Source organism: Corythoichthys intestinalis, chromosome 20 (genome assembly GCF_030265065.1).
Source record: "Corythoichthys intestinalis isolate RoL2023-P3 chromosome 20, ASM3026506v1, whole genome shotgun sequence".
Lineage (NCBI taxonomy): Eukaryota > Metazoa > Chordata > Actinopteri > Syngnathiformes > Syngnathidae > Corythoichthys > Corythoichthys intestinalis.
In genome coordinates, this window is record NC_080414.1 from 37,667,978 (window position 1) to 37,693,491 (window position 25,514).

At 39.8% G+C, this 25,514-nt stretch overlaps 2 protein-coding genes across 3 annotated transcripts in view; one reads left to right on the forward strand and one right to left on the reverse strand.

Moving 5' to 3' along the window:
• Window positions 1-15,640, forward strand: part of f3a (coagulation factor IIIa) — a 41,357-nt gene extending 25,717 nt beyond the window's left edge. The window contains exons 4-6 of one of the 2 annotated variants that reach the window (XM_057823899.1): window positions 1,818-1,999; window positions 2,082-2,253; window positions 14,761-15,640. In XM_057823899.1, the coding sequence (XP_057679882.1) occupies window positions 1,818-1,999; window positions 2,082-2,253; window positions 14,761-14,786 (380 nt within the window). In that variant the 3' untranslated portion in view covers window positions 14,787-15,640. The other variant, XM_057823898.1, reaches the window with a different exon arrangement.
• A 447-nt stretch (window positions 15,641-16,087) lies between these two features.
• Window positions 16,088-25,514, reverse strand: part of abcd3a (ATP-binding cassette, sub-family D (ALD), member 3a) — a 77,417-nt gene continuing 67,990 nt past the window's right edge. The window contains exons 22-23 of the mRNA XM_057823896.1: window positions 20,902-20,958; window positions 16,088-19,002 (exon numbers count right to left, since the gene is read on the reverse strand). Coding sequence (XP_057679879.1) covers window positions 18,925-19,002; window positions 20,902-20,958 — 135 coding nt within the window. The 3' untranslated portion in view covers window positions 16,088-18,924. The remainder of the gene's footprint in view (window positions 19,003-20,901; window positions 20,959-25,514) is intronic.

The window sequence follows — 25,514 nt, forward strand, 5'->3', positions numbered from 1 at the left end:
CTTGGCCAAGAGCAGCCCCCCCGCTCTGACGTCGGCCGGTTTGTCCACCGAGAATGGGCTATTTTCTGCTCTCATTCCCGGCGATGAGCGCTGCCAGCCTGCCGTGGCCGCAGCAGAACGACAAGCCGTAACGTGCTCGCTGCCGGGGGCTGGCCGATCGGTGAAGAGAATCAACCCCACCGCCGTGTGTGACATGAGTTGGGATAGTTTTGTGTGATTTTTTGTTTTCAAAAGACGAGAATAAGACTTGGAAAAGCTGCTTGGTTAGGGTTAGCATGTCGGCTAGCTGTCAGGCCTCCTGTTTTGTTTACGCTCTTTCCTGGAAATGACAAAAGCCGGACTAACTCCGGTGGCATGAAATACCGTTTGGGAGAGTTTTGACTATTATGTAGTAATTTTGCCCTGTCGTACTGAATAAATGCATTTTTAATAGGGCTGTCAAACGATTTAAATTATTAATCGAGTTAATCACAGCTTAAAAATTAATTAATCGTAATTAATCGCAATTCAAACCATCTCTAAAATATGCCATATTTTTTTGTAAATTATTGTTGGAGTGGAAAGATAAGACGGGTATATACATTCAAACGTACTGTAAATAAGTACTGTATTTGTTTATTATAACAATAAATCCAAAAGATGGCATTAATATTATTAACATTCTTTCTGTGAAAGGGATCCACGGATAGAAAGCCTTGTAATTCTTAAAGGATAAATGTGAGTTTATATTGTGACTAAATATTGCCATCGAGTGTATTTGTTGAGCTTTCAGTAAATTATACTGTAGCGACTTAACTGTTCTACTTAAATGCATGATGGGAAGTGGTGCAACCATGACTGTGTGTGGTGGCTGCAAATGCTATATCTTCTCTGCGTTGGGCACTATACACGGTGTTAAGAAAAAGATCAACTCATGTCATTCTTCCATGTGTCGCTTCCCACAATAGATTTTGTTTGTTAGTTGTTGTGGGAAAGATGTTAAAGCTTTTGCCAATTAACAGCACGGCCCCAATAAATGCTTGTATCTACTCCATTCATATGACGGTGCCTCTTAGCTCAGTATATAAGTAAAACAGCGCCATTGTAGGCTGTTTGCGGCAGTGCGTGAGTGGGTCGTGCCGCGCATGCGTTAATTGCATTGAATATTTGAACGTGATTAATTTAAAAAAATAATTACCGCCCGTTAACATGATAAATCTGATAGCCCTAATTTTTAATATTTCATATTCCATTTAGCACAAGACTGGGATTTGTCATGACCATTACCATTTACTTTGCAAATGGGGAAAAATACTTAGATAAAAAGAATATGCTGTAAAAATATTAGAGTAGAGAGATTGAAACAATCATGACATTCTGCCGCTCTCTGTGGCATTTTCCTGGTTCTGAATCTTCCCTCTCAATGGGTTGAATTCTAAATCAGATGAAATTGTGACCCTGCCGACGTCATCCTTCAGCTGGGGATGTTAGAGCGCTATAATGAAAGGTGGGTCTAAACGGCAGATTAAAAGACTAATTTCTCGTCATCTGCGCGTTGCCAAATTGTTGTATATAGTCGAATCGTCTCAAAATATTATTTTAATTCACATAATAATTTAAGATTTTTTTATGCTGTCACCATTCAATGAAAGTGCACTTAGTACTCCAATGCGCCTTATAGTGCGGAAACTACAGTAATCTGAATATGAATTACTTGTCCTAACAGACACTTGTGGGGATGATAGTTGCCACGTTGCAAAACGGTGGCCAAATTTTAAACATTTGTTTAAAGATTTTTGTACCATTGCTCTTTCTGCCAACAAACCCCATCTTTCCAGCCGATATAGGAAGACCCTCTTTCAAGTTGGAGGTGAGCAACGATAAAAAGAAGACTACGATGTATGTGACTGACCCATTCACTGCATTGTTTAAAGAGGGCCACCAGCTAAACATCAGAGACATTTTCACAGAGAATCTTCACTACAAAGTTACATATAATCGAAATAAAAGCTCTGGCAAGGTGAAGTTCAGCACTCTTCAAACCCAGGATCGCTGGCATGTGAATTTTGGCTTTATCATCTCTCTCAACCCTCCATTTTCAGAAAGTTATCATCTCAAAGAACAGCATCATAGAGCTGACTGATCTGGATGAAGGAGAAAGCTACTGTTTTAATGTGCAGGCCTATATTCCGAGCCGCGGCGTCAATAAACAGCTGGGGGAGTTGAGCCAAACTCAGTGCTCTGATGGCGATGACGAAAAATCCGTCTTTAAAGGTGAGTGTGTGACATGTGTGTTGGCTTAGCTAATTCATGATATACGTACTGCAGCGTTCCAGCTAGACTGTGGGATTTACTTACTGCATTTGGCATGTTGGCACAAGATCAAAGCGTCCTCCTTTGGCGCCAGCGAGTGTACAAGGACCAAACACAAAGCTGTCCAGTTTTTGTGTGATATGGGAAAATCCTTTACCACGATATGGGCCATTTTATATTATGATAACGATCAGAGGTGGGTTGAGTAGCCAAAAATTTTACTCAAGTCAGACAGTTCATTCTAAATAATATAACAAAACAAAAATAGCCATCCAGTATTTTACTCAAGTCCAAGTTAAAAAAAGTATTCGTTGAAAAGAATACTCAAATGATGAGTAACATTGTAACTGTTTACAATATCTTTTTTTGTTTTTTTTAAATAATGGTATATTTTTTTTAACTTCATCTATATGACCTGTTATTATACTGCACTATAAACTATAACATGACCATATTAGGCTAAAAAGATGACACAAAAATCATCTAATTCAGACCGGAATAACACTTGAAACATCAACCGTCCTAAGAGCATAAGCTCTTTCTAATGGAGAAGAAACATTGTTACCTCTGATTGGTACACTGCTGTCCAAAAGTATTGGCACCCCTGCAATTCTGTCAGATATTGCTCAATTTCTCCCAGAAAATAATTGCAATTACAAATGTGCTGGTAGTAATATCTTCATTTATTTTGCTTGCAATGAAAAACACAAAAGAGAATGGGGGGAAAAATTAAACCATTATCATTTTACACAAAACTCGAAAAATGGGCCGGACAAAAGTATTGGCACTCTCAGCCTAATACTTGGTAGCACAACCTTTAGACAAAATAAATGCAAACAACCGCTTCCGGTATCCATCAATGAGTTTCTTATAATGCTCTGCTGGAATTTTAGACCATTCTTCTTTGGGCAACAGCTCCAGGTCTCCAGATTTGAAGGGTGCCATTTTCAGATCTCTACACAGGTGTACTATGGGATTCAAGTCTGGACTCATTGCTGACCACTTTAGAAGTCTCCAGTGCTTTCTCTCAAACCATTTTCTAGTGCTTTTTGAAGTGTGTTTTGGGTCATTGTCCTGCTGGAAGACCCATGACCTCAGAGGGAGACCAGCTTTCTCACACTGGGCCCTATTTTTTGCTGCAAAATTTGTTGGTAGTCTTCAGACTTCATAATGCCATGCACGCGGTCAAGAGGCAGCAAAGCAACCCCAAAACACCAGGGAACCTCTAACATGTTTGACCGTGGGGACCGTATTCTTTTCTTTGAAGGCCTCGTTTTTTTCCTGTGAACTTTATGTTAATGCCTTTTCCCAAAAAGCTCTACTTTTGTCTCATCTGACCAGAGAACATTCTTCCAAAACGTTTTTTGCTTTCTCAGGTAAGTTTTAGCAAACTCCATCCTGGCTTTTTAATGTATCTCAGTCAGAATAGGGGTCTTCCTGGGTATCCTACCATAGAGTCCCTTTTCATTCAGACGCCGACGGATAGTACGGGTTGACACTGTTGTACCCTCAGACTGCAGGACAGCTTGAACTTGTTTGAGGTTCTTTATCCACCATCCGCACAATCTTTGGTTGAAATCTCTCATCAATTTTTCTTTTCCGTCCACATCTAGGGAGGTTAGCCACGGTGCCGTGGGCTTTACGCTTATTGATAACACTGCGCACAGTAGACACAGGAACATTCAGGTCTTTGGAGATGGACTTGTAGCCTTGAGATTGCCCATGCTTTCTCACAATTTTGCTTCTCAAATCTTCAGACAGTTCTTTGGCCTTCTTTCTTTTCGCCATGTTCAATGTGGTGCACACAAGGACACAAGACAGAGGTTGAGTCAACTTTAATCCTTTATAATGGGCTGCAAGTCTGATTTATTTATTGCCACCATCTGTTATGTGCCACAGGTAAATAACAGATGCTTTTAATAACACAAATTAGAGAATCATCACATGATTTTTCAAAGGCTACCAATACTTTTGTCAGTCCCAATTTTGGAGTTTTGTGTAAAATGATAATGTTTTTTTTTTTTCTCCTTTCTCTTTTGCGTTTTTTCATTGCTAGCAAAATATATGAAGATATTACTGCCAGCGCATTTGTAATTTCAGTCATTTTCTGCGATAAATTGAGCATTATATGACAGAATTGCAGGGGTGCGACTACTTCTGGCCAGCGCTGTACATATGATGACATTGGCGATATTAGAGCCTCATGACGATATACAGCGGTACTTCTACAATCTACATGCGAATTTAATCCATTCCAGGACCTGGTTTTTATGTCGAAATGGTCGTATGTCGAGCAGGATTTTCCCATAAGAATATATCATGATTTGATTAATTTGTTCCACATCCCAAAAACCTACACCAAATCCTTCATAAATACTGCAGGTACAATTACAAATGGTAATTACGCATATCAAAACAAATAAATTAGAAATACAAATCGGAATAATGATAATAATTGGGTTGTCATGTGGCTGTTGTGTTTTGCATGCTGCTCCCGAACGCACCGTGTGACTGTTGAGAGAGGTGCGGCAGAGATTTGACTTTCTCTTGCCATGTTCTATGTTGTTGGCGTCGGCTACGGTGAACAGTATCCGTGTTGTGTTGCAAAAGTTCTGAAATAAATTATTAAAAACCTGACGAAGCTGGTAACTTCCTTGGCGATGTTACAATAATAATAAGTCGTCCTCGAGATCTCAGACATATTCCAGCTGGATTGTAGAGCCAGTTCACTGAAGTGCACACAGCACTCATATTTTTCTGTAATTTCCTTCTGAAGTTCAATAATAAGGATCACCTTTTTCCTTTTTTTCACCACCTGCACTAACCTTCTTAAGACGCGTGTAAATTTCTCTCACAAGAAAAATCCGCTATGGGTCCGTCTTGCGGGAAAATTGCCACGCTGTCATAAATCGTCGTATTTCAAGAATGTCTTCATATGCAATGTATCTCTAATTTTTCATGTGTCTGAGCAGACACACAAGCTCCCTGAGCACACTGTGGACCACAGTGAGCAACATCAGATGCGTACACTGTGGCCACACACCAGTATCACGCCTGTTCAAAATCTTGGATCATAGCAAGTTACATGGTTCACTAAAAGAAATTACAGCAGCGATTTTGGGAAGAGTCCTGCTTTGGCCTGGGTAACGTCCAGTTGTAGCATCAGTGAGTTAATAAGTAAAACATAATGAACAACCGCAATGTATCACACTAAATCACTCCCACATTAAAACTGTTCAGACAATAAGAACACTCAAGATTCCTATTTTCTGTGTCTGAGCAGCTACACTGCAAAATCACACTTCCCTAAAACGAGTTAAATTCCCTTGTTATTAGTGTAAATCTACTAGAAACGGGTGAAATGATCTGCCAGTGCTTCAAGTACATTTCACTCAGATTTCTTTAAAGAAGAAAAATATCTAGCTGAAAATAAGCTTAACAGATTCATTTTGTGCAAAAAGTTAGTATAGTTAATCGTAAAAAAAAAAAAGCTTGTTTGTCAGAAATGTTCTTAATTCAAGAATAGATATTGTTCAAACCACTATTTGAAAGCAATTTTTTCTTGATTTAAGCGCAAAATTACCAACTTTTAGATGTTTGGACTTAATTAAAAAATAATATTTACTTAATTAAAGTAATGCATCACAATATTCCACTTAATTTGTTAACTAGTCTTTAACACTCAAAACAAGATGGAGAAAAGTATTTGACTAGATTTAAAAAATATATATAAAGAATTTATACATTTGTAGTGTGTACAGGACAGGTTAAAAAAGGGGTGAAAGAAACAAAAAAAATCTGTTTCACCGGTTGTTCTTCTATTTGCATGTACTCCGACAGCCATTCAATCTTAAAAGAAAAAAAAAAAATGTCGATTTCTTTTAAAGATACACGATAATATCGGCTACCGATAATTATCGGCCGATAATGGCAATTATGACGTCACACAGATAATACAGATAATAAAAAAATCAACCGATAATGCAATCCGATAATTATATACTTGATTTAGCCTCCAAATGTGCGCAACCAAGCAGTTTTCTCCACTTCTTCACTGCCGCCTGCTCAACCCCTCCCCTCTCTGAAGCCCCTGTGGGAGGAGGGGTTTAGGAGTACGGCGTCATAGAGGAGGCGGTGTTACACATCAGTGTTGAGGCGCTCTCACTAGCGTGCGTTGCTTTTCCAGTGTGGCTCTCGCCATCTACAAAAACAGTTCCTCAAGGCCTTAAGAAAGCGTCCTCATTGAACACCACTAGCACTAACCCAGCAGCCATTTAAAACTGCATCACAATGATTTTTGGAACGAATATGAGGCTGCTGCTAGCACTAATGCTAAAGCTATTGTTAACAAATAAACTATAAAGGAAGCTACAGGGCTTGTGACAATACAGAGATGCTGCGGTCCTCCCGGAGTCGGGGTGTTTGGGAATGCAGCCCAAAGCGAGTGGTAAACTCCCATCTATGGCTAAACACCTCACGAGATCGATAGTTGACAAGTAGCTCTCTTCCGACGGAGCCCGCTGGTCCGGCAGGCCGCCGCCTCGCCCTAGGCGGGTAGAGCATGAGAGCAGAGCCATGCACCGAATGCGCCGCAGCGAGCCGGCCGGGGCGGGCGGATATCCGGTACGAACTTAGCTGCCGCCGCCACTCCGGTTCGAGACAGAGGCCTGGCGCGGGTGCTAATTTGGCAGCCGGGTGGACTGAAGGGCACAGGCGGGAGGAAATTCCCGAAATGACCCGATAGCCAAACCCCTGGATGAAAAAATAATGCAGTTTATACGACCACGATTCTTCGAGAAAGACATGCCGATCACATCAGTTTTACCACGGACATTTACACAGGTGATGTCAACAAACCATGTTTATCATGACGGCACAGTGGTTAGTTGATAATTGTAACATGCACCAAACGACACAAAGAAGTCATCCAGTCAGTAATGCATTCAGTACGCTTTAAATTTATGACGTCTTAATCAGATCATTCTTCTTAAATCTAGTCAAATAATTTTCCCCATCTTGTTTGAGTGTTGAAGACTAGTTGAATGCGCCAGATTATTCCACTTACCGTAAATTCCGGATTACAAGCCGCTACTTTTTTCCCTCATTTTGAATCCTGCGGCGTATGCAATGATGTGGCCAATTTATCAATTTTTCTAACGACCGCCAGGAGCGCTCGAGCATAAAATGCAAGCATAAGACACGTGGAATATGTGTGTCGAGGAAGATGCTAGTTGGCACTCTTACCCGTATTTTAAGTTTGTGCTTTGTGCACGAAAAAAAGTAGCAGACCCTCATCTTTGTGCATTCGTAGAATTAGCATAGCCTGGTACTCCAGACTCACCGCTGTTCCAGCTATTGAGTCTGGCCACCATTAAGCGGATAAAATTTTCAGAGCGGAGCAAGCCACAGCAAACAGACAGCGGAGTGGACCAATCAGCGACGGGCGGGACGAGGGAATTGCGCGCGGAAGTAAACATACGAGGAGAGCGGAGTTTATTCAACATGTTTGAAAAACACACGGAGAACAGTCTGGCCGTGCCAGGCAAGAATTAGCATACCCGCATCATGCTAGAAGAAATGGATATGATGTGCCGAGTTGAATTGAAGGCTTGGATGGCCAGCGGCGTCAGATCGTTTACAAAAGTGGTCGTATGCGAAGAGCAACTTTTGCAAAAGTCTGACAGCGTGGAGCAGCGTGAAAAAAAAATCCACCATCACCAACGGGTTTCGAAAAGCCGGTCTGCTGCGTGATGAAGAGGACGACACGCTAAGGAGTGAGCTTGAGGAGTCAGCTAAGTGCCGTGTTGCTGGCGCTGTTTGGAAAGAAAAGTTAAGGTATTGTAACGATGACAAATAGTAACCCGTTAAGTTAGGTTGCAATTCTTTATTTTGGAAACTCGTCGAACAACACACGACTGCTGCCTCTAGCAGCCGACGCACACACACAGACACACCCGCAACAACAACGACAGCACGTCTCTTGCTCTTCCGCACCTCCCTTACCTGTAAGTCATGCGCTGTATCATAACCCGATTTGTTAAAATATGGTATTTAAACTTGGAAAACTGTGTATTTCTTTATAAATATTTCAGTTTAATATGTGGGCACACGCGGCTTATAGGCAGGAGAGGCTTATGTATGTACAAAATTATTTTTCCCTTAAAAATGTACTGGGTGAGGCTTGTAATCCGGGGCGCTCAATGGTCCGGAATTTACGGTACTTGAACTAAATATTGCAATTTGTTCTTATTAAGCCCAAACATCTAAAAAAAAATAAGGTCATTTTTCACCTAAATCATGAAAAAATTGCTTTCAAATAATGTTTTGAACCATACATATTCTTGAATAAAGAACATTTCTGACAAGGTTTTTTTTTTTTTTTTTTAGGATTATGTATAATAATTTATTGCTTAAAATAAGGCTGTTAATCTTATCTTCAGCTGGCCATTTTTCTTCAAGAAATCTGAGTGAAATATACTTGAAGTGCTGGCAGTTAATTTAACTTATTTCCAATAGATTTACACTGAAAACAAGGGACTTTAACTAGTCTTAAGGAGCTGTGTTTTTGCTGTGTAGTAATGTTATACTTTAGGAATGGCATACTTTTAAAGCCATTTTTGTGCAACTTATGTATTTACTCTGTAAGTAATTGTTGCCAAAGGTTTACCATTACACAATGTCAGACAATCTGTCTTTATTTAGATGTTGGAATTTACTACTACTACTACTTGTTCACATTTGATGTTGAAAAAAAAGAGCAATATTATTTTTGCACAGCAATATTTTCTCTTGTGTATACTTTAAAATTTTACATAAATCTTTAATAAAATTATCGGCTTGACATTATCGGTTATCGGTTGGAACGAGGAGGAAATTATCGGTTATCGGTATCGGCTGAAAAATGCATTATCGTGCATCACTAATTTCTTTTTTATTTCTTTTTTACTTTGGCCTTGATCAGTGTAATGTCCATGCTCGTTCCTTTCGCGATGATAAGGGGTTAGCATTTGTGTCTCTTAACTCCACTGCACTGTTGATAGCTAGCTAACTTGCATGGCGCGTATGGGCAGGGCACATATGCACAACACTGTCAATGCTATGATTGGCTGCGCAGCATAAGTGTAGTGAACAGTATCGTATTATTGGCTAAACACCTGTTGTTTATTGAGTTACATTGCAAAGTATTACACAAAACTATTTTGTTGGTCTAATTAACCAGATAATATCAGTTCCAAAATTGTATATTAATAACACTAGCGCTTGCAAAGATTGGCAAAGGAACGTTGCTTCAGTAATTCAGCACAGGAATCAAGGTCACTTTTCACCACCAATGGGAGTGTCGCATTGCCGTATCGAACGCACCGACACATCACTGCGGCGCTAACTGTGACACCACAAGATGTTCCTGGTAAATTTTATTTTGTGCGCTGCATAGGTTGTCTTGTGCGCCGAGTATGTGCAAGCAGTGCGCGATTGCGTACGCACACAGCTTAGCTTAAACATTGGTCATATGTCAAGACAAATGACGAGTCAAATTTTACATCGGATGTTGGAAAAATTGTATTTCAAGTATACACCCATTATGAGATGAAGTTGTAAAGTCAAAAAATTCATGGGGCGGGGGGGTGGGGTAGGCGGACACATGTAAATAAATGTGTGACAAGGACATTGAAAGCATTGTACTTTTGTGTCGATCTGTATTTTACATTAATTAATGAATGTGTCATTAACTCAAATCTTTTGTTTCCCCTTTAGTTTATTCAGTCAGTGTGATCGCATCTGCCATTGTCCTCATCTTGCTGCTGATCATCATAACAGTTGTAATAATAGTGTGCTGCAGGCGCAAGAAGAGCACCCTCAAAACTGAAAAAGAAGGAGTCCCACTGCAAAGTATATAAAGGCACGTACGCCTTGCTACATACCATGGAGATCGTATCGCAACAATTGAGCGATCAAAAAGTGGCTCGATCCCTGAACAATCCTCTAAATGTCTCAGAAAGGCCATTTCTGTGTAAATGATCGAGGAGATTCTAGTGCACTTTTTGTGCGATCAAAGGTGTTTTTTAAGCACGTTCCCCTTCAGAGCAAGGAGGTTGACGACGTCGCTATCCTGTGAATTACTACGGTATGCTGCGCAACATTTCTCTTCGCCAATGGGCACAATAACAACATTTGACAAGCTGAAAATAGAAGGATTTATTCATTAGGTGGATGGCAACGGTTTGCCAATCTTTGGGCTTAGGAAGAGAGTCAACTTTTGAATAAGGATTTAGGTTGAGCTAAATAATAAAAAAAAAAAACATGCGATGAGAATGTGTCGTGTGTCTGTTACATATATTGAATTCATTTCTTAAATGTTAATTCTTTTTATATGTAATAAAGGAACCGATTCAGGGTGTACCCCACCTACTGCCCATAGTTAGCTGGGATTGGCTCCAGCTCCCCCGTGACCCTCGTGAGGATAAGTGACTCGGAAAAATGAATGAATGAATATAAAGATTCCTCTCACCCAATGTTGTTTTTGTCATCAATGACGATAATGAAAATATTTCGATGACTATCTAAGAACGTGGCTTGGGAGACTAGAACATGACACATGCCAATTTTTGTCTGACGAGACAAAAATGCGACAGTTTCTGTCCTATGTTCACAGTGCATGACATTTTCATATTGTACGTGGAGTAATTTCTTTCTAATTTCTTTGAGGCCTCATGAGGCGTATCAACACAGTGACACACTGTGTCATTGAATACTGACACCTGCTGGACATTAACCTGCAGGCAACCGACTTAACAGACTGACACTGAATTGATGACCTAGCATGTAATAAAATCATTTGACTTTGCATTCCTATTGCATTATTTCATATCTTTATACTATGTGAACAGTAATTATAATGTGAAAATCTAAGCATGAATGAGAATGCTTGCAGACTTCTGATAAAATTTTGTTTATAAAATTGTTTTTCTTTCCAAATTTATCCTGCTGTGGACAACACACACACATGGAACCAACGATGTCAGCGTCCACAAGAATCCTTTAGCCAGTTGAAAGAGGTTTGGATAATATGTCCGTTAGCTCCTCCAGTATTGAAGAGTATCTGCTTTGCGTGCCAGGTATCGTTGCACTTCTGCTATTGCATCTACAGTTGCATTACCTCCTTGATTCCCCACTTCGTCAATTGCTACAATAGGCCATCAGAGAAAAAAATTAAGTGGACAATAAATTAGAGCTTAAAGTGCCAATGACAGCAATAATTATCAGTATACAGCTAACACTACAGCATGCAGAACAACTGTGGATTCAGCCTATTTTACGGATTTCGTTTATTTTTCGCATCACGCCAGCCCTATGTGCTGCAGGCTTTTGTTGCTGCACCAGGGAGAGGTGTGTGAGCCTTTTTGGGTTTCAAAAAGTTCTCGTTAATGGATAATGGCCAAAACAAGTTCGACAACTGTGTGACCATTGTGAGGTGAGTTAGCTTTATGTTTTATGTCAAATACTGGGATGATGGCACACGTTTTAATAAGGAGATGGCTTCCAAATTGTGGGTGAAAATACTCCGTCCACCGAGAAGGCCACACGGCCGATGATAGGCGTGCCCGCTGAGAATGCGCTTCCTCGGCTTGGCTGTGAGCACCGCCCCGCTCGGACGTCGGCCGGTTTGGCTGGCCGATCCAGCCCACTCGGTCCTGTTTGCGTGCCCGCCGAGAATGCGCTTTCCTCGGCTTGGCCACGAGCAGACGACCGTTCCGACATCGGCGGTCATTCTCCAGCTGCTTCCCCGGCAAACAAGCTCTCCTGTCCGCAGCAGGGAATCGACGAAGTGTAACTTGCTCGCTGCCGAGGGGGTGGGGGTTGAGGTTTGCCGATCAGTGAAGACAACTAGCTGTCAGGCCTACTGGTTTGTTTACACTCTCCGAAATGGCAAGGAAATGAAAAAAGCCGGACTAACTCCGGTGGCATAAAATATCGTTCGGGAGGCACAAGAAGTGGACAGAGTAATTTTGTTATGTTGTACTGAATAAATGCATTTGTAATATTTCATATTCCATTTAGCAAAAGACATTTCTCATGACCATACCATTTATCTAGCAATTGGGGAAAAATACTTCGAAAAAAGAATATCCTGTAAGAATATTGGAGAGATTGAAACAATCATGACATTTTGCTGCTCTGTGTTGTATTTTCCTCGTTCTGAATATTCCCTCTCAATGGGTTGAATTATAAATCAGATGAAATAATGCTGACGTCATCCTCCAGCTGGGGACGCTAGTGCGCTATAGACCCTACTCACCTACGTCACAAAATGACGTGTCGCTGTATCCGGCCACCATATTGTCCGTATTTTTTAGACCTATTCTCATTGTTTTCAATTAGTCGTGCAAGTTATACAGCAATTCATGGAAGCCCCGGTGTTATCTGACGCTGTAAACTCATTGGATGCGTTGCATAAAAGGCGTTATGTGGAAAAGCTTCAGTTCATCCATTCGCCAGATCCATATTTGATGCCTAAATCGATGTTTTTCGACCCGCTGTCTTCACCGTCTTTGCCTGACATCTGCTTCCCTGATATTTACAACTATCTTGTCCACACAAAATCAGCCTATTCTCACGAAAGTTTGGAAAAACTTATAAATACTTCATTGCTGGTTGGGTGAAACAGGTCCTCGTCCACGAAAATTCGGCAGGAATCTGTCTTGTGCTTGGGAAGGTGAGTTACGAAACTTTCAATTCAAAATCTTTTGTTCTTGCTAACATCCACTGTCAAGTCTAATGTATTTCATGTCATTTGTCAATGGAGCTAGGGCTTTTAATGTTTATATGGTTTAGCGACCGCACTCTCACTACATACATATATAATATGTAATAAATATGAAGAGTGATAGCACTACTCCAGATTGTCCCTAGTTGAATTTATTTTTTGGCTTTGGACCTCAATAGTGAAATTGTAAATTAATCGTATGACAACTGTCTTATTATCCCCTTATATATTTTCAGGTAGTTCATTCACAACGTCTGAGTGTATGTTGTCGGCGATTAGCCTAGCAATGGTCTTAATTGTGGTTGTCAGGCCAAAACCCTCTAAATATATATTAAATGCATCTTACCAGATATAAAATGACCACTACATAATCTGTGGTAGTCGTTTGGAGCCCAGTTATCTGGTCGAATTGCAGCAGTCCATCTCGCTCTCTTCTCCGGGTCTCTCGGAATACGGTAAAACTTCAAGTCTCTCCATCTTCTCCGTTTTAGCAACCGACCGCCACACACGACTTCACCATTTTGAATATTAATGTTAACGAGCAGAAAAACATGCCATAATAGGAGGAATTTATGAAGGGCTAATGCATTAACATGACGAGTAAGACGGACAACGTGGCGCGGGGGCGTGGCTGTGACGTCACGTGAGTAGGGTCTATAATGACAGGCGGGTCCAAACGGCAGATTAAAAGACTAATTTCTCGTCATCTGCCCTTTACCAAATTGTTGTGTATAGTCGAATCGTCTCAAAATCCTATTCTAATTCACATAATAATGCTATTTAAGATTTTTTTTATGCTGTCACAGGCACTTTAATTAAATAAATTATCAACAAAGCTAATGTTGGAAAGTAAAGAAATGGCTTATGATTATTATGGCTTAGGTGATTAGCCTTGGTGTATGAGAAACTTCATTCTCATGATTGGCCCAATAACGCCTCAGCATTGAGGAGGTGGCTACTGTTTGTGTATGACTGGTTGAAAGTACAAATGTGATGGATGTGATTGGGCGCGCTCGGGTGGGGGGCCCCGGTGCCGCCATTTGGCAGCGTAGGGTCGGTTGCAGATAGGTTTACACTCACAAGGGATTCACACAATTAGTGGTTTCGAGATTACAGAGCTGATTTGTGTACACTTCACCCCTCCCAATCACTTACCTTAAAGACTACCCCCCTCTTCCTAGTCAACAGGCCCCCCACATGGTGTCAACTAGAAATACATCCAGCTGACGATAGCGCCAACATATTCATAGTTAGTGTAGGCGTTCAATGTATTTGTTTTTTTTCTTTTCTTGTGTTTCGTTTCTTCTGTTCTCTCAAAAACCCTTCCTGTTCGCTGCTTTGTCATAATAAACGAGGCATGTTGAATGATCGCAGTGGGAGTATGTCATACTCTCAATGTGAAACATTAAAACTGTTCAGACCAACCCGACACTTAGACTTCCATTCTTTGTGTCAAACAGCTGAACGGGACAGGTTTTAAAAAAAAAAAAAAAAAAAAAAAAAAAAAAAAAAGTACAAATGTGACATTCCACTTGCAAAAAAATAATGCTCTTAAAATGATATTTCAATGGAATATGACAAGTCAAAAATCTGAGACAAACCTGGTGAAGATTTAAATAAATACCTTATTCTCCAATGAGATCTAAATTGTCCCACATGGCTGACAACTTGCGGTTTTCCTGTGTTTGGTCCATTTTCCACAGCACGAAGACAACGAGGAAGTAACTGAGATGTGGATTGTTTCAGCTGCTCCACTGCCTTGACAGACGAGCTTCCTTTTAAACAGTTTGCTGCGTCTTGGCTGTGTCAACACAGTTCAATGAATTCATGCATCGGTCACGCGATTTTCTCAAAGTGGAAGACGGATTGCTCCATTGGTGTTGCTGAACCCATCACTAACATGGAGTACATCAGCATGCATCTTAGCAGTGTTTGGGTCTTTTCACTCATGTGAGATGTACTGCGCCTCTCCCTCAATCTCCTTACCGGACTTTCAGGCCATGTCTACACCCGGCATCATTAATTGTCATTGAACATAGAGTGTGTTGTACATGGCACAGATTTTTTGTGACACAAATGAACACAGTGGTGTGTGGTTTAATTGTGAGGATTGTTTATTTAGATAATATTCTACACAGGAACAAAATGGAAAGACAATCTTGCCCACCTTTGGGTCAAATATAGATCCAAAGTTACAAATAAAATCTGAAATCATCTCATTACATTCCATATACATACCCATCTAAAACCCCCTTCTGAATCATGTATTAATTGAGGTCAATTTTTAAGCAAGTGATTTAATTGTACCTACATTACAAAAGAAGAAATAATCCTCAAAAAAACACAAACATGAATGAAGGAGCTTTAAACCGTTTACCACCTTGGCAAAATTCACTATGGAACATGATCATTGATGTCACCTGGCAGCAATAAATGATTATGAATTTATGCCATTAAGTTACAGTGGTGCCTCTACTTACGAACGTCTTCACATAAAGAATTTTCAGGTTAAGACACACCTCAACAGGAAAATATTGCCTCTTGTTACGAAAAAAATTTCAGGATGCGAAAGGCAAAAATACAGTATGGCTGGTATTGCAGCTCCCAGAGTTTACTGAACGTAACATACTTGCTGCTCTGCCATTGGCTATTGCCTAGCATTGCTGACATCCAATGGCGTACCGCACGCTACACGTCACTTCCGTTCAGTGCTTAATTGGTAAATCATAAGGTGCCGGAACACAGAGTACATATGACAGCACAGGAATAACGACACGGGCACAGGTCCCGCAACATATGCAGAAAACGGTGCTGAAAACAAAACGCAAAGGTCTACTTGCTATGCTGTGGGACTTTTCTTTTTTTCTTTCTTTGTGCTTTTCTGACTCGTTTCGACCCATTTTCCTTCTTTTTGAAAAGAAAAAAAAAAAAAAGACAGTTAATGCAACTGTCTTTTTGGCATGTTGAAATACCATTTGATCCTGGATGCTTGCCCCCCAGGTGCCGCAAATTTCAAGTTTTTTTTCTTTCTTATAATAATAATAATAATAATAATAACACATTTTATTTGAAGGCACCTTTCTGGCACTCAAGGTTGCTGTACAGTCATTTAAAAAACAATTAGACAAATTAAAGACTAAAAACAGTAAAAATAAGTATAGAACATTCAAAACAAAATTCTTTATGCATGAAAGTAACGAGCAGAACCGTAAAACACAAAGAAATCGGGGATTATTATGGATGTGCTATATGCTATACAGTATAGTTTTGAGTTTGGATTGATAAAGGGGTAGTGAGTCTGTTCCTATGTTCCTTATGTCAGGGGCATGATTTGTTGGTCCAGCTTTTCACTGCATCAACAAATCTCCGACTCTTTCAAATAACATTAAATTTTTATAAACAACATGCAATTATTGGGATTTGTACTGTAAATGAATTTATGCATATTATTATTTTATTTTATACTGTAATGTCCGTAACTATTTGGAATATTCTGATACAATGTTTTCAGAGGCACCCTGAAGTGCACGCAACGTTACTGTTGTTTTGGTCACATGATGCAGGAGTGAGATAGAGGCACAGCCTGCCGAGAGCCCCAAGCTGTGTTCCTGCTGTTAGCTCCATGTGTTAATTAAGAAAGTTGTCAGCACGTCGTGTGCTCGATACCTTTGTCAACAAAAAGCTCAAAACAAGACACTATGCACGGTCCGTTTAAGAGACGCTGGGACTGGAGCGCTGTGAGTAGTAGGAAGCGAGGGGGAGACGAGAGGCAAAAGTTTGCGAATGTGGCGGCAGTCTGCTGTTATTTTGTTTATTGTTTTCTTATTGTTGCCACAATAAAGTTGAGAAAACCATCAAAGAGTCCTCTCCATCTTTCCCCTAACATTTTTCATATTATTATTATGATTATTATAATATTCTATGCACGAGAGGTGCCGGATCTGCCCAAACAAGTCCCGGAACACAGGGAGGCCAAAATCAAGAGGTGCCAGATCTTGTTCCGGCAAGATCCGGCTCAAATTAACCCCTGCTTCCGCTCATTAATATTCATGACGTTAGCTAATGTTGCTAAGGGGGGGGGGGGGGGGGTAAACGGGAGCTTGTCCCCAATAGTAAATGAATGGAAATAGTGTACGAAGGTGATGTTGACAGAGCTAAACCTATCAATTCTGTTCGAAAAGGATGCGCCTGGTGCCAAATTCACTGGTAAAGATGTGGAAGAACATACAAATGTTCAGTTAAATAGATGGCTTGAGTGTCGAGGGCTGAAAAAAAGCCGAGCTAAGCTTAGCCTAGCCTTAGCTTTTTTATCACCTTTTTCTTATGCCACTGGCAATGACGTTCTCCTGTTTCAACAATCGATCCTTTACCACCATATGCCCTGTCTATCTTATATATTATATCCTCTGGTTGTCTTACATCTCTGACCGTTGTTTTGGGCAATTTACATTGCTATTTTTGTGTAGCGATCACAAATCCTACTCGTTGACAGCCATCGAACACTTTCAATTTTTCCATTAATAACAAATCTTAATTCTATAATTTATTTACACTTCCCCTGAAGTTGTTTTTTTACAACAGAAAGGTAACGGTGGCAGTCAGATACCATTTTAATTCTTTTCAGGTCATTCATTGTCAGACAGAAGCAGCACGGCAAAACGCCAGGTCGAAAGTAAGTAAAAATATCAAAATGGTTTACCTCTTTGTCCTCTGAAGGACCATGCAAACCTAACAAAATGTTTACTGCATATGAAATGTGAATGGCTTCGCGTTGCTGGTGTTAAACGTCCGCGTAAGTTTTTCTTCCTTCCTTTTTGGTCTCGGGAAACGTATGAAGAAAACATCCTTCATATGTCGTAATGTCTGGAATCGTTTCTACAAGTTCCATATAAGCTTTGCTTGATCGGCATGTTCCTTTTTGAAAGATTACTGGAGAAAAGTAGCAGAAATATAATGGTTTCTATGCGAGGGCGGGTCTATAATGTCCCACTTCCGCTTTACTATGCGACATCACTGTTTAAAAATAGCATTCGTGCGGTACGCTATTGGCTGAGAGGGACCTCTACTGTATGTGTGTATCCCAGCGTCCTCCTCATTTGCCCCTCGTGTTTCGACAGCTTTACATGAGTGTATCAAATTTGATTATTTTTGTTTTTTTACATGGCGCACAACTCAGATTTTATGTTTATTGTGCAATAATCTAATTGTAACATATTTTGATGCTTATACAAGATTTATGTCTGACTTTTGGGGAGCTTGGAACGTATTACAGAATTAACATGGAAAACGCGTCACTACTTACAGAATTTTCAAGTTACGAAACTACCTCCAGAACCGATTTTGTAAGTAGAGGTACCACTGTATAATGTATTGCTGCTTCCATGACTCTCTCATGAATGCTGTTCACCTTATTCAGCTTCAACTCTTCTGGGAAGGCTTTTCACATGGGTTAGGAGAGCGTTTTCGACGATTCTTTCAGAGGCACATTTGTGAGGTAAAACCATTTTGGGGGGACTGACAAGGTCTAGAACTCCTTTATGGCCAAACAGCTGGAGCAAGCCTCCACAGAATAGTTGAAGCCGTTGTAGGACAGTCAACATGGTGACCAAATACATTTGGCAGTATAGTGTTTTTTTTTAAACTGAATATAGGGTGCAATTGATACTTTGCCTAAAATCATATTTAGACAAAAACAAACAAAAAAACAAAAAAAAAAACTAAATACAGGTCCCAAGGAGGAAGAAAGTGAACAAATAAATCATCGCTAAGTTAACACCCCATTAGTGCATGTTTTAGCCCTAGTCGTAGCCACTGTCTTCATTGCAAATTTTGAGCGGATGAGTAGACCGATGAATTTTGCTAGGGAGTTAAGAGCCATACTCCACAGTTTCTTCCGTGATGGGTTTGAATTCGTAGTTTCCTCGGCCATCCATGTGAAGGTAATACTTGAGAGAAGTTACAATAAGCATTATTCAGATTCAATTCAAAACATGTACCGTGTTATTTCTCTTTTTTTTGTTGAGGTTTTATGGCTGTTCTAAAGCAGGGGTGTCAAATGTATGGCCCGCTCCAGGAGTTTGTTCTGCCTGACACGCACGTTGTAGCTCATCCATACAAAATTAAATGCTTTTATTTTGACATTGACGCTGTAAAACCATAGATTTGTGATGACAAAGCACGTACACACTGCACTTGGCTCACTTTTGCGTCTGCAGTTACATTTGTTCATTTGCCCAGTCAAAATGGGTTGGATGTCTATCACTGTCAATGGCAATCAACGAGTTAACAAGGCAGTGATCGAAAAATCCTCCCAAACCAACAGGACGTGACAGTGCTGCGGAAACTGGGGTGCTACAGCACCCCCTGGTGGTGAGGAGGGGGGTGTTGTTGAGTGGTTGAGTGTTTTTTTTTTTTTAATAAATAAATCATAATAATAAAACACATAAAAAATTAGTGTATTTAACATTGGGGATTAAATACGTATTTATGGCGAAAAACACAGACAAGGCTGAAAAAGCAGTTGGAAAGGAAGTAAGTACGCGATAATATCTCATTAAAATCGTGGCGTCTTCAATTCTGTCTCTCTCATGCTCTCACCTCCAGTTAGGGTTTTGCTGCCCTCCTGTTCAAAACTTTTCTTCCCCCAGAAAATTGAGATTTTAAGCTTTCCAATGATGTATCACACATGCATATAGGAGAAGACAATCAACTTCGCCGCCGTCTGTGACATAAGTCGGCGTAGATCTGTGTGATTTTTCGTTTTCGAAAGGCGTGAAAAAGACTTGGAAAAGCCGCTCGGTTCGGGTTAGCATATTGGCTAGATGTCACGCCTCCTGTTTTGTTTACGCTCTTTCCTCAGTCTCTGAAACCTAACTCCGGTGGCATAAGATATCATTCGGGAGGTGCAAAAAGTGGGCAGTTTTGACCATTATGCAGTAATTATGCACTATTGTACTGAATAAACACATTTTTAATATTTCATATTCCATTTAGCACAAGACTGTTATTTGTCATGACCGTACAATTGATTTAGCAATTGGGGAAAAATACTTACATAAAAAGAATATCCTGTAAAAATATTGGAGTACAGAGAGTAAAACACTGATGACCCTTTGCTACTCTCTGTCGCATTTTCCTTGTTCTGAATCTTTCCCCTCAACGGGCCGAATTATAAATCAGCTGAAATCGTTACTCTGCCGACTTCATCATCCAGGTGGGGACGCTAGAGCGCTATAATGACAGGCGGGGCTATACGGCAGATTAAATGACTAATCTGTCGTCATCTGCGCTTTGCCAAATTGTTGTATATAGTCAAATTGTCTCAAAATTTGATTTTAATTCACATAATAATGCTATTTAAGATTATTTTTAACCTGTCACGGGCACTTGTGTTAAACCGAAGCTTATTGGATCTTTTAGTTTTCAAATGTGTTCGTGTGTCATTTCACCGTGTAGCTTTGGGAATTTGCACTATAATACACAGACACTTTTATTTATGAAACAAAACTCCAACACACACTGTATGTGGAATAGAGCACTGTCTTTGTATTACCCTAGTAGTGGTACGTAGACTATACAGCATACGGGTGTACTGCCATTGTGCATGCCTTGTGTAGGGAAAACTCGCGAGCATAACAAATTTGGATGGATGTCGACTGCCATCAACAGAAGCCAGTGAGGTAATTTTTTTGGCCAAAAGATATAAACTAGTCTGGCCCAGCTGAGATCTAATTGCCTTGAATGTGGCTCACGAACTGAAACGAGTTTGACACCCCTGACCTAAAGAACAACTGTGGTCAGTTTACATGAAGTTGTGTTGAAATAAATTGAAAATCACTGCTTACCTCGTGATGCTTCCAAAGAGACTTTCTGTGAGATACTGTGAACAAAGTAATGCCCACCTACAAAATCAGAATCAAAATGGATTTATTGTCATTGGGCAAGAAGCGTGTGCAAATTAAATCAAGATGACATACAATTCAGTAAAGTGAAAACTATTAAAACTGGCTCAGATAGATCCGTTTGACAAAATTCAAAATTGGTAAGGATTTTCCACTGACAAAGGAAAATGAGAACCTTTAACAGTAAGTGAGAATTGTGCCTCACACAATTATTTTCCAGTATAATTTAGATGCAGACCCTAAAAAATGTTTGGTAATGTTTTTTAATCTTTTAATACAGTTTCTGTGCATGAAACAACCACCAGGAGGCGTGGGGAGCAAGTTGAAAATAAACTAGGGAGGTGAAGCTATAGACCCTACTCACACGTCACAACCACGTCTCCGCGCCATATTGTCCGTCAACTCGTCATGTTGACGCATTACCGCTACGTAAATTCCTCCTATTGTGGCGTGTTGTTCTGCTCGTTAACATTAATAATCAAAACGGTGAAGGCGTGTGTGGCGGTTGGTTGCAATAACAGAGAAGATAGATGGAGAGACTTGAAGTTTTACCGTATTCCGAGAGACCCGGAGAGGAGAGCGAGATGGACTACTGCAATTCGACGAGAAAACTGGGCTCCAAACGATTACCACAGATTATGTAGTAGTCATTTTATATCTGGTAAAATGCATTTAATATATATTGAGAGGGTTTTGGGCTGACAACCACAATTAAGATCATTGCGAGGCTAATCGCCGACAACATACAGTTTCAAATTCAAGATGCTTATTTCTTCCACCATCATTATTTTTTGAATAATATTTAGCTGGTACCAAGTGAAAGAAGTTAAACAAGTGTGTCCAAACCTTTTGCAAAGGGGGCCAGAAGGGGGCTACCTTGGCTGATTTACATAGAACAATATATTTAAACAAATTTTAGCAAGCCCTTCTGTGTGTCACATTTGCTTTATTATGTTTTTAAATTCATAATTTCAACAGTCTCGTCTCTGTGGCGTTCTCTTTCGACACTCGGGCTCTTGCGAAATACTGCTGCTGTGAAATTAAATTAGCTTCAACTTGCTATAATTTCTCGCTGCGCATCTTCCTTGTAATGTTGTCGTACATGTCAGTGTGTCTTGTTCGGTAATATCATTATCGCGTCACATCGAACTCTTTGAAAACAGCGACTGTCTCTTTGCAAATGAGGCAGACACAGTTGTTGCGTATTTTATTGAAGAAATAGTCCAATATCCACCTATCCTTGAAGCGTCGGCCATCGCAGTCAACTTTTTTTGTATTGATTGTCGCCATTTTAGAAAATTGGGAGTAAAGGGTCACACGGGTAATGTTGCTTAGAGTGCTGCTCTTAAAAGTTTTTCAAAGTTTCGTGAGAATAGGCTGAGTTTCTGTGGACAAGATAGTTGTAGATATCAGGGTAGCAGATGTCAGGCAGAGACGGCAAAGACAGCGGGTCGAAAAATATCGATTTAGGCATCAAATATAGATCTGGTGAATGGATAGACTGAAGCTTTTCCACATAACGCCTTTTATGCAACGCATCCAATGAGTTTACAGCGTCTGAAAGCACCAGGGCTTCCATGAATTGCACTATAAATTGCACGACAAATTGAAACCATTGAGAATACGGATAAACAATGACGGACAATATGGCAGCCGGATACAGCGACACGACATTGTGTGACGTTGGTGAGTGGGGTCTATACAGGTAAAAGGAGAGTAATGTTGGTCAGTCACAGAAAGACCAAGTACACATGAAAGGGAATGGGGAGGTTACAAACAGAGGTGGGGTAGAGTAGCCACAAATTTGACTCAAGTAGGAGTAGCGTTACTTCAAAATAAAATTACTCGAGTAAAAAAACAAAAATCATTCAAAAAATGTACTCAAGTACAAGTAAAAAAAGTATTTGGTGAAAAGAATACTCAAGTAAGGAGTAACATTGTGAGTAACTGCTTAAAGTGTTTGGTTCTTAAGATGTTTGATTTTTTTTTTTTTTTTTTTTTTTTTTTTTTAACAATGGATTTTTTTCTCAGCACAAAGTTATCGATATGAACTATTATTATACAGTACTACAAGCTATGACAAAAAAAATCTGAATTCCGGCAAGAGAAACAAAAATCTGTAGAACTGCAGCATCATTCGTCCAAAGATCACGAGTGCCCTATAGTGGAGAAAATAGTTTCTACAGTGGTATGGTTTCAGTATGCCCTCTGCTTTATCCGTCTAGTTTCAGGTTAAACAAACAAGTAGCACAGTTTTTCCAAACCTCGCTCTTTGGCCAGATCATACAAGGGTATGAAAAAGTATCTGAACCTTTTGGAATTTCTCACATTTCTGCATGAAATCACCATCAAATGCGATCGGATCTTTGTCAAAATCACACAGATGTAAAAACAGTATCTACATTAACTAAAACCACCCAAACATTTATAGGTTTTCATATTTTAATGAGGATAGCATGCAAACAATGACAGAAGGGGGAAAGATAAGTGAACTCTCTGCCTAAGGACTCTTAAAGACCAATTAAAACCAATTTTTACCAAACAATTGAAATTGTTGTGTGCCCAATCACTGATGAGTGGTTTAAATTAAATAAATTTTTAAAATATTTTTTAAAAAGTTCAAATTAAAAATTGTCTTGATGTGAAGCATTGTCTGATGTGCATCATGGTTCGGTCAAGAGAGCTGTCTCAAGACCTGCGATCAAGGATTATTGATTTGTATAACGCTGGGACAGGATACAAAACCATCTCTAAAAGTCTTGATGTTTATCAATCGACAGTCAGAAAAGTTGTCTACAAATGGAGAGAGTTTGGCACTGTTGCTTCTCTCCCAAGGAGTGGCCGTCCACCAAAGGTGATGCCAAGAGTTCAGCACAGAATACTCAAGAGGTAAAAAAGAAAAAAAGGACCCTAGAGTGTCTGCTAAAGACTGACAGAAATCACTGGCACAGTCCAATATCTCTGTGCACAACTCCATGTACTATGTACTCAACTCTATCAACTCTATGTAAAACTATGGCAAAGAATGGCGTTCATGGGAGGACTCCACGGAGGAAGCCACTGCTGTCTAAAAAAACATTGTTGCTCGTTAAATGTTCGCAAAAAAGCAATTGGACACTCCACAGAAGTTTTGGCAACATCCTGATAAACTTTTGAATTCATTCCTTCATTAATGATTGCAAGTTGTTCAGGCCCTGAGGCAGTAAAACAGCCCCAAGTCATAATGCATAATGCTTCACAGTGGGGATGAGGGGTTGGTGTTGATGAGCTGTTTTGCCATTTTTCCTCCACACATGACGTTGTGTGTTACTCCCAAACAATTCAACTTTGGTTTCATCAGTCCTCAAAATATTTTGCCAAAACTTCTGTGGAGTGTCCAATTGCTTTTTTGCGAACATTTAACGAGCAACAATGTTTTTTTTAGACAGCAGTGGCTTCCTCCGTGGAGTCCTCCCATGAACACCATTCTTCTGTAAATCTGTAGAGAAGAATGGGCCAAGATTAGTCCTGATTGATGTGCCAAGACTGATCTGCAGCTACAGGATGCGTCTGGTTGAAGTTATTGCTGCCAAGGGGGAGGGGCAAAATATTAAATGTGATTGTTCACTTACTTATTTTCCCCCTCTTCTGTCATTGTTTGCATACCATCTTCATTAAAATATGAAAACCTATAAATGTTTGGGTGGTTTAAGTTAAAGACTTTTTTTTTCATCGGTGTGATTTTGACAAAGATGAGATCACATTTCATGGTGATTTTATGCAGAAATGTGAGAAATTCCAAAAGGTTCAGATACTCTTTCATACCACTGTGACTCTAATTTAACATCAATTAGCTGATATAAGCTTTTAAGACATGGTACCGAATTCATGAATTTTTACAATTTTATCACCGATTTCAGCTTCCCTGAGATCTCCAGAACCCCTGGAATCTCTACATTCCTCTTAGCCCGTTGGAATTGCATATGGTGGCAAAATTGTAAAGAAAGCACCGAGGGCCGCCTGTGAAGCTAAAACAAACATCACACCAGCGCGTTAGGCAAACAAAATAGATGAAGTCTGACTTTGCATTACCATCAATGCATGGATTATGGACTCGAAATGTCATGATCTTCACAGAGATTTCACAAACGCAGCAGATTCCCAGACAGTGGAATTGAACGAGTAATGAAGCACAAATATGTACATTTTTTCATCTATTTTTCTGACATCTATTTACTTATCTTTTGAATACAGTGCATTTTATGCCTTACTTTGTCAAAATAGACACTGTACATTCTCGATAGAAGACAACACAGCGTAAAAATAAATTCTATAAATAGACAGTTGGACATCAACAATGGTTGAAGTCTTCATTCATTAATTGAATTTACAGTCATGGGAAAAACACCTTATGGAAGCCTGTGTGCTTTCAAACATATTTGGTCATATGGATATTTCATATCACTTTTAACAATCTTGAGAGATTCAAGTAATAGAACTAAACAATTAAAAATGAAAAAAATATTTTTTTTAAAATAAATTTCAGTCAAAAATGTAATTTTAAAGAAATGCAATTT